The 10050-nt window shown below is 39.8% G+C and overlaps 1 protein-coding gene across 2 annotated transcripts; it reads right to left on the bottom strand.

Moving 5' to 3' along the window:
• Nucleotides 1–231: 231 nt before the first annotated feature.
• Nucleotides 232–6266, bottom strand: glulb (glutamate-ammonia ligase (glutamine synthase) b). 2 transcript variants are annotated; one of them, XM_085398001.1, is made up of 7 exons: nt 6166–6266; nt 2131–2314; nt 1860–2021; nt 1630–1776; nt 1405–1532; nt 1118–1317; nt 232–1033 (listed from the first exon to the last, which is right to left on the bottom strand). In XM_085398001.1, the coding sequence occupies exons 2-7, from the start codon at nt 2294–2296 to the stop codon at nt 715–717; spliced, it is 1122 nt and encodes a 373-aa protein (XP_085254127.1). In that variant the 5' UTR covers nt 2297–2314; nt 6166–6266; the 3' UTR covers nt 232–714. The 2 variants fall into 2 exon arrangements, with proteins under 2 accessions (XP_085254127.1, XP_085254125.1); XM_085397999.1 differs by lacking the exon at nt 6166–6266 and adding an exon at nt 2684–2837.
• Nucleotides 6267–10050: the final 3784 nt, after the last annotated feature.

Raw genomic sequence — 10050 nt, forward strand, 5'->3', positions numbered from 1 at the left:
GTTCAGCGTAATCTTGTGCTTGAGTTTTTAAACTGAGAAGGGGAGTGTGGCTGTAATTTGTCTAAATTAATCACAGTTTGTTAAACATTACAGTGCATTTTCCCTTAATAACAGTCACATTTCAGGGATTCGTGTCAGCTGACAGTCCTGTGTCATGCGAACTTGTTCCTGTTGGAATAGAACTCCAGATAAAATGAAGTGTGTGGGATTAAGCTGCAAACAAGGCATACATAAAAATGTTAGCAGTTTATTAAAGAGCGCAACAATTACAATTGTAAGAAGAGATAAAAACAGACATGCATAGTTTTATAAAACCTACAAAAGTAAACTGGCTTACATAGTAACCTTACCCATCCACAACCACTATCGAGACAGAGGCCAAGATTGCTTAAACATTCAAACGCCTTTGGGTTTTTGTCCTTTGGGGAAATGTAACATGAGCTCCAGGAAAACTCTGCTGTACTTAAATTTCCTTTAGTACAAGTTAAACACATTGTGTTAGTGTGCATCTATACAAACGATCAGCTACTGTGACACCAAGACAAAATGTGGCAGTGTTTGTGTCAGTTGAATTCACAAAGAATGCAGGAATACTTAAATCATTATTTCATGTTTCAAGTAGAAATTTCAAAAAATAAAGATTGGTTTGTCGAGTCTTGAAACAGACACAGAGCTAAATACAGTACTGCTAATGATACTTTTGTTTTAAACCGTTCACTTGCTGTAATTTGCGGGCTCTTCGCCCTCTTCTTTGAGCAAACATGTGCGCACCAGTGCCTCTGTGACAGCGTAAGGATCGCAGTTAGCGGATGGGCGACGGTCCTCGAAGTAACCTTTCTTGTCTTGCCCCACTGAGCGAGGAATGCGGATGCTGGCCCCACGGTTGGCCACGCCGGCTGAGAACTCATCAATGCTCGAGGTTTCGTGACGACCAGTGAGACGTCTGGCGTTGTCGAGCCCACCCTTGGGATCGTAGGCCCGGATGTGATACCTGTGTCTTTTTGCCAACTTTTCAATGGATTCCTCGATGACTCTGAAGATGAGAGTTAGAGTTAGAAACACACCAAAAACCCACATTTCATTTATTAAACTTAACTGACTTTGAATTCATCCTTACTTAAGCCCGCCATCCTCTCTCATCTCCTTTGTGCTGAAGTTGGTATGGCAGCCAGCTCCATTCCAGTTCCCTGGGATAGGCTTGGGGTCAAAGGACACCACAACACCAAAATCTTCACAGACTCTGTGAAGGATGAAGCGAGCAACCCACAGGTGGTCTCCCATGTCGATACCTTCGCAAGGCCCAATCTGGAACTCCCACTAAAACACAACAAAGGCGGCATTATTAACAGTTACACTAATAATTACCGGTTTTTACACACTGCCTTTGTCATGATGGAAAATTACCTGTGCCGGCATGACTTCAGCATTACTTCCATAGATCTGAACCCCAGCATACAGACAAGCTCTATAGTGCGCCTCCACTATGTCTCGTCCGTACGCCTTATCTGCCCCGACTCCACAGTAATAAGGCCCTGATTAAGTGGAAAGAGACTAAACATTAACACTCAGCTGGGATTACTGATGTATTATAATTCAACAAAATGAGCCAAGTTAGAGGCCAACATTCACCTTGTGGACCGGGGAAGCCGTTGGAAGGCCAACCAAAGGGATGTCCATCTGTGCCCAGGATAGTGTACTCTTGTTCCATACCGAACCATGAGTGGTTGTTTTCCACCATGTTCATAATCTTCTTACAGGTGTATCGGAGGTTGGTCTCTGTTGGAACAGAGTCAGAAATTAGCTAAAACTTAAGACTGCTTAAAATCTCATGACGCCCCGGTTTGTAAATTTCCACTCACCTGCTGGTTTGCGGTTGTACTTGAGCACTTCACAGAGCACCAGCTTATTAGGGTCTTTTCTGAATGGGTCCCTGAACATGGCAGCAGGAATTAGGTACATGTCACTGTTGGAACCCTCTGACTGGTAGGTGCTGGAGCCGTCAAAGTTCCACTCAGGGAGATCTGGCAAAAAACAACAACAACCCTGTTCAAAAACCTTCTTAAAACATGTCGCCATCCGTGCTTTTTTATTTTCCTGAATCATATTGATCATACTGGAACTACATCTTACCTTCTATTGTCTTGGGTTCAGAATCCAGAGTTCTGGTCTTACATCTCAGTCCCTCTCCAGATCCATCTATCCAAATGTACATGGCTTGTACCTTCTCCCCCTGAGGGAGGCTCATGTACTGCTGTTTAACTGCTTTGTTCAGTTTTGAACTCGCTGAGGTGGCCATTTTCTTGACCCTGAAAACCTACAGAGATAAATGGACGCATGATGAGCTTCAATTCAGATCAATGTGTATGAAGGCATGTGTAAAACAGCAGGCAGGATGTCAAAAATATACACAGAACACAGGTAAGTACACCTAAGTACCTAAATGCAACTGAAATCTCCATCACGACTGATTATACAACAGGTTCATCTGTGATCAACCGGCCTGATCGACTATTGCTCTCACACAAACAGCTGTTTACTAGGAGCTCGCGCAAGTGGAAAAATACAACACAAGCGCAAATGGACGTTAGATGCAAGTTAACACTACTATCATTGTTTTTCCTCGCACGCACAAATTCTAAAAGCATTTAAAAAACGATTCGATTCAATTAAAAAAACGACTTACCTAATGTTAAGTGTAAGAAAATATTAAAAGATGTACAGAGTCTATGGATGTGTGTTTCCTGTGTAGGTTTCTATTGTTGTTCATTCCTGCTGCCCCTCACCGCGTCCCCTGTTGGATTTATAGTCCTGCTCGAACCACCTGATTGGTGGAAGGAAAACGTGATCAGCCCGTGACGCGGAGGAGACGTGTGAGCGAGTGTGTTTGCTCTCTGTGGCTGTGGCAGCAGATAACAAAAGGAGAAAAAAAATCACTACTTGTTCATGTTTCTCACATGAGCGCGTGAAGGCACTCCCGTGGTTAAACAAAACAAACCGGCTTAAACTGTAACACGCAAAGTGGGTAAAACGACAGTTTTCATCCACAATGAGTGTCGGCTGGCCTTGGAGAAGCGATAAACAGCATTGCGCCCTCCATCGACTGCTCGGTGTACTGAAAAGATCAGGCTGTTCCCAAAGGTTCACATGTTTGGGAATCATTTAAAGCAAGGTAACATATAGGGACCATTTACCACACGTGACCTATAAATCCGATGAAATTCGCATTTGCAAACCCATGAAAATCGTTTCATGTTATGCATTTTGTCATTTAATGATGTGAAATATCTCACAAGGTTTGGACCTTGTAGTGACGCCCTAGAAAAGCTGATTGCGGTGTTGCAAACACTGCTGTTTTTATGGGAGGTTAAAAGATTTAGCAACACTGAGCAGTTCTGTTGTTTGACACTGTCTTACATGCTGTGCTGCAATGCTTTACCACACCTACGTGCTACACATGTAAATATAGTACAGTACTATTGAAATTAATATTGTGGGATTTATATCTACCTGCTTGGGTTTTATATATCTGGACTTAATAAAAATCAGCTGGTCCCTACTATGACTTAAAATTAGATAACATGTGTGGAAAAATAAAGCCTACCTTTCCTGCTTCCATCAGAAGTAAGAGGATAAGTAAGGATAAGGATAAGTAGTAACAAGAAGTACTTGATGAATTATTATGATATTTTGCCATAATGCACAGCACCATGTTTATAGAAAACCAACAACAGCATTTTAGAACAAAAACCTCATATCAACTGTAAAGCATCTGGAGGGGTGATGATTTGGGCTCATTTTGCAGCCTAGGCAGATTGCAGTCATCGGTGCCTAGGTCGACCATGAACTTCTTTTTTCTCTTTTTTGTTCTCGAGTCAAAGCTGTACAGTTTTTAAACGTTTGTTTTCAGTTTTTCTTTTCAGTGAATTTTAATCCAAGCTAGTTCTAGAGACAGTTGCTTGTGTCACTGTTGTTTCAGAGTTTTATTCAAACATGTTTAGATTTAATTTAATAGTTGCCCTGTTAGTTTAACTATTTCTAAAATTTGAAATCAGGTTATGCATATGTCACAACATTTCTTCCATGTTTTTCCACACATATGGATAATTCCGGCACCAATAAAAGACGTTTGGGGCTGACAACCAATATAAATTGGTTTAGGTTATTAAACCTTAAACACATTTTGTAATATGATGGCCAAAAATAACAGGGAAATGCATACTCCTGCTAAGTGAGGTAACAGAGTGTCTTCCTTAACGCGTGAACCAGTCATGGTTACATTACCTCCAAATAGCCCTTTAGAAAGTGAAAACTAAAAAATATTTATTATAGTTTGTTTTGTGAGTGAATATAATTTCAGTCATTTTTCATTATTTCAAGCCTAATATGGGACTCTCGTGCAATATACGGGAAGCTATAGCTCCCATTTTATCAATAAATGAGGTCAATAACTGTGAATCTTCTTTTTAAATTCCTAACATAAACTATGAATCCAGAAGGTGGATTGTGTTGTCTACAGTCTTATATTATCATACGATTTATTTATTTATTTTGTGGTTGAAAGAAAATGCTAGCAAGGGTCCATATTGTGGTCTGCTAACCACTGGTTCAGACCACTTAAAAAATCAAGTGCAGATCCCAAAGTTGTATGTCATGCTGACTGTTGGAAAGATGTATTTAAGAAGATAGGCATCTAATGTATCAAATGTATAAGTTGGCTATTTTTTTTTAACAAAAAACAGAAAGTCTGAGGTCTAAATTTAAAAAGACAGCATGTTTGTTGCTGAGAAAGTCCCTGCAGGCATATACAGTACTATCCAGAAGTCTTGATACACCCCTCCTTTCTTTATATTTTGCTTCCAAGGAGTCAGACTTTCTTGTCGTTTTCAAAATGGTCTTGAGAAATACATCTCCAGGCTTTCTGAAGGTCTTTCAAAGTGTTCCTTATGAATATTGGCTGCTTTTTACACTCATTTTCATTCCAGTTCTTCTACCTGACCATTTTCAGATGAAACTTTTTGTATGTTAAGCAGCTTAAGACCTGTACTTGACCTATGAATCATTCAAAGGCATCTACCTCAACAACTAGTTATGTGTCTACATATAACAGTCAGTCAGCTTAGCAAAGAACCAATTCTCAAAGGTGCACTTTGCTACAAACGGCCTGTTACAAAAACACATAATTTCTTCCTCTCATTTTTTGGAGACGGGTTTTCTGTTGATCATTGCAGCTAGGATTGTCCCACAGATGCAAATGATACGATTCTGTACTGGAGCACGGCTAGATTAACCTCATAATGTGCCCTGGAGCAAAATGTCAAGTTCATAATTTCCCCAGGCAACCAGGTACCCGAATGAAGAGCTGAAATAAATGCTTAATCAAAATAATAATTAACTGACAAAAATTAATTAGGAACATTTGATAATCTGATAGCGTCTTCTCAGTAGTGAACATATGCTGGTTTCCAAATTTTCTGTTACTCTTACATAGAAAAACAAATCCTCTCAAAGTTACAGTGGATCTGTTATGATGGTCATCTCAGACACAAAAACTCTGGCTCTAAGAGACCCACCCATCTTCTGCTTATGAGGGGCAACCAGTCAGAGGAAATATAGCTGGCAGTGATGGTGGAGGGACTACCTTCAAAGGGACAGGAGCTAAAATGACTTGTTTCAGACCGAGGATGATTTAAAGGGCTGGACCAAGGAGTATAAAATAATGATTATTTCAAAATGTGAATCATGCAAATCCACATTAGTAGAGTTAAACAGCAAAAACGGTTTGCTTTCGAAAGTGGATGAACTGAGATACCACAACTAGGCCCAGTATAAGATAAAGATTATTTTGAACTGTGAGTCATGCGAAGTAGAGCACAAGAATATAAAAATGTTGTACATATGAACATAATATGCACAATGTAATATGCAGTTTTCTTCTTCTTCTTCTTTTTTTTTTTAGAACTGTATACATTAATCAATCAATTATCAAAGAAAATTCTCCATACTTCAGTGTGACTTTTGCTGCACAACAAATAACTTCAGTAGAAACTGGCACATGTGGGGCATTTGAGCAGTTGTATTGAAGATTTACAAAAAAAAAGAAAAAAAAAAAGATTACAACCAGGGGCGTTTTTAGCCCATTTCAAAGCACCCCCAAATATTTCTTACTTTTTTTGTTGTTGTTCCAGCTCGCCTCTCCCCTATTCTGGCTCTAGCCCCTTTCTGCCAGAGCGGTGGTGGCTGAGATGCAGCGGAGCAGAGGTGTAAGTGCCTGGCTTAAAACAGGACATGTTAGCTGCATTTAACCTTCAGTTACTCTTTACATAGGTAGGAGTCGGACCATGTTTCTTTTTAGCTGAAAAACATTACACCCAGGTAACCTGCTGTGTTGAAAACGTGTTTTCTGACTATGTTTGCTACCCTACAATCCGTCCTGCTCTGTAGTAAATTCAGCGACATTTGACCGTCCTGTTGCTCCCATTGAAATTTATATACCCTATTTAAAATCTAAAACTTGTTACCACTGGTTATTTTGTCATATGTACATGTGCCGATATTAAACCCAAGGTAGTAACTAGCTAACTGAGTGTGTGTGTGTGTGTGTGTGTGTGTGTGTGTGTGTGTGTGTGTGTGTGTGTGTGTGTGTGTGTGTGTGTGTGTGTGTGTGTGTGTGTGTGTGTGTGTGTGTGTGTGTGTGTACAGAGAGACAGCCAGGTTCATAATGGATATAAGGACGTTTTTTCAAAAAAAGGAGCCACATAGGTAAAAGTGTAAGATCAAATGATCCGTCAATCAAGAATAATGTTGCATCAGTGTTTCAATATTTATATGTTTTATGTACATGTGGTTTGGTTATTTGCCTTTTGGTTCAAAGTACACTGAGAGAGGTCTTTTTTATTAGTGATTAATAGTATTTTTTTTCATATTAATGTATTTCTTTCATCTAATTGAATACAATCTATATGTGTATGATTGTCAGTCCAAAGAGGGAGAGAGGAAAGCATATAAAAATATAGCAGGCTGACATTGAAACAAGAAGAAAAGGAAAGACAGTCAGCACCAAGCACCAAGGAGACAGTCAGAGAGAACTCAGGACAACTGGAGACATTTAAGGATGCAGGGACCGACAGATTCAGGGAAGAAGTCTTATTGTGATGAGTAAAGTTTATGTTGCCTGGCTGGGCAGCTCTCTGGGTGCTCAGCACCCCCAAAGCTCTGATCCTAGAATCCCCCCTGATTACAACTAAGGTTAGTGAAGAAAACAGGTCTGAGGTCAGAGTGCTCCAGCAAGCAGGAAAAAAGTATTTCCAATTGGAGCTGTTTCAACAACAATTACAGCACGAACATCTAATTTGAATACACGTCACCAGTAAAACGCATCTAGACCTGTCACTGTGCATAAAAACAGGGATTGGGAAGACACATTATATGACGTTTCAGATATGTTTTTACATGTTTACCTGTCAAAAACAAAAGGCCTTATCTGTTGTTAAAAGTCATCTAGGCAGAGCAGGTCTGAGGTCAACACGTTCTCACTCCCAAAGCCTATGGCTGTCTCCCAATTCAGGGTCTGCAGCCTTATTAAAGTACGCAGCTTCAACGATCCTCAAGGGCCGCGTACTCAAAGACCGCTAAGGCCGGAAGTGCGAGGCTTGTGAAATGGGACGGTCTAGCCTCCGTTGCGCTTATACTGTTGTTTGTCAATAAAGTTTTAAAAAAAAAAAAGCCCAGGTTGCGCTGCCCAGGTTGCCTAGCAACCATGATACTAACCACTGGAAACGTGTCATAGCTTTGTTTGACAGAAATGAAGGAGAAAATCTTTTGTTCATTTGTTTGTTTGTTTCTACATGAGCTTTGATCATTCTCTGTAGGATTAAGCTCAGCTATTGAACGGCGTGTATTTTAAAGTAAAGGCTTTAAAACCAAGTTAGTACAAACGTCACTAATGCCACATAACTTTGCCGACATGTGGCCAACAGTAATGTTTAATGTTCTTCGTTATTAAACATTTGCACATAAATAAGTGACATAATATTCAGTACTTACTTTTCACAGTTTACTCTTCGGCCACTCCGCTTCTGCCGTCTGCGGCAGAATTCTCCACACCGACTGCCGCGCTATGAATTGTGGGATATATGGGACCACGAAGTCTACACTGCCACAGCCTTAAAATTCAGGGAAATGAAGGACGCATTTCAGGGCCGCATTTCGAGCAGCCTTTGAATTGGGACAGCCTTCGGCGCGCCGCTGTGACGTAATCGGCCTTGAAATGCGTACTTTAAGGCTGCAGAGCTATCAAAACTCTGTATTCCAATGCTAATAGTTCTATTAGAATGAAAAATGGCACCACTTCTCGTTTTAGTCTTAATCGAGGTGTACGCCAAGGTTGCCCGATTAGCCCTTATCTTTTTTTACTTTGCACCCAAATTCTTGCCTCTCATATTTCGAATAGAATTTTGTGGAAGCCATCCTGAGACTGTGCAACACCTCTTCTGGATCTGTTCATACGCTAGAACATTTTGGAAAGACTTCGGTAGATTCATTGCTGGACATCTCTATAAAGACTTTACTGTGAAATGGGAAAATGTTGTATTTTGTTTCTTTCGAAGGCAAAAAAAAGAAGATGTTTACCTTATAATAAACTTGTTAGTTATCTTAGCTAAATTTTATTTTCAAAAATGCAAATACAGAAACAAAAAACCTAATTTTAAACATTACTATAATGATGTTTTATGTTACATAAAATTGATTAGTGGATCACTTAATAAAAAGGCTATGAAAACTACTATTTGTAGTAATTACAAATTATTTGAATGTTTGTAATTCTTTGTATTACACCCCCTGGCTTATGTTAATTTTATTCTGATTGTATACATGTTCTGTATACTGTTTCTTAATAAAGTTTAATATTAAAAAAAAAAAAAGGCTGCAGACCCTGAAATGGTGAGGCAGCCTATTTTACGCTAGGTGACAAATCGTCAACATATTACATTTTCGGGCAACTAACACGTTCTTACGTGACGACATCGGAAAACTGAGGACATATGAGAACCGTTTGGGTTAGGGTCACCTTTCGCGTTCCTCGGGAACGCCGCGGGACGTGACAAAACGTCGGGATGTTACGTCTCGGGAGTGAGAACGGGCTCCTGAGGTTTGAGCTCACATGCTCAGAGCAGTGTGTCGTGTTGAAATCAGAGTTGTCTTAGATAAAGCTGGGGACAGAAGTCAGTCGAGCCAAAGAAACTACAAAATAGAACTAATTCTTTCTGTGACAATGGAAACACAACTGAAAAACTTCAAAGACCATCAAAACTATTGTGGTTTAAACTGCTTTCTTTAAAAGTTTTAGGTCATTTCAAGAGGTTTCAGTGCCTCTTTTTAGAATTTGTTTACTAAAATTGTAAAAAAAATAATAAAAAAAACAAACAAACAAGAATCAGTGTAAACTTTAGAGCTGACATATTATTATTTCCAATTGTTTTGCCACATTGTTACAAAGTATCATATTAAGCCCATATTAAGCAAGGAAAACAAGCAAACAAAACCACAGGAGGTGATGGGGTGACACCCTCCGAAACATAGTGTTTCATTCATCCATTTGGCTTAACTGCAGGTGAGTACACCATGGACAGACAATCTTTCTATTAACGAGCCAACACAAAGAGACTCTTAGTTAACCTAACATTCTTGTCTTTGGGCTGTGGAGTTGGAGTTCCTTCTGTCCATACTCTACACAGAAAGTCTACAGGTAGTTGGCAAGTTCAAATCGAGAACCTTCTTGCTGTGAGGTAACAGTGTGAACCACTGCATCACCGTGTCACCAGCTTTAAATATTAACTTTTAAAAAAGAAAAAGTCCTTAAGGGGATATTCCTAATCTTCCAGTCTCAGGCACAGAGCTCTGTCTGTGAGCAGAGCAAACCAACCCACCTTTCCCAGCCTAACTTTCTGTTTCTGCAGTCAGTCAGAAGAACAATGGCCTTAATGGATGACAGCCTTATAAGGAGAGGCACTAGAATAGCTTGCTTTGAAGTTAGGGGTTCCACCAAGGTCC

The sequence above is a fragment of the Rhamphochromis longiceps genome, linkage group LG23 (assembly GCF_057381845.1).
Source record: "Rhamphochromis longiceps isolate RC_006_pf linkage group LG23, R_longiceps_female_GT1.1, whole genome shotgun sequence".
In the NCBI taxonomy this organism is placed as follows: domain Eukaryota; kingdom Metazoa; phylum Chordata; class Actinopteri; order Cichliformes; family Cichlidae; genus Rhamphochromis; species Rhamphochromis longiceps.

Coding starts and splice junctions, on each gene's coding strand:
- glulb (XM_085398001.1), bottom strand. CDS start 2,296: ATGGCCACCTCAGCGAGTTCAAAACTGAACAAAGCAGTTAAACAGCAG. Junction 1,777..1,859: donor GTACAACCGCAAACCAGCAG/GTGAGTGGAAAT, acceptor CTGTTCCAACAG/AGACCAACCTCCGATACACC. Junction 1,034..1,117: donor AGAGAGGATGGCGGGCTTAA/GTAAGGATGAAT, acceptor TCTCATCTTCAG/AGTCATCGAGGAATCCATTG.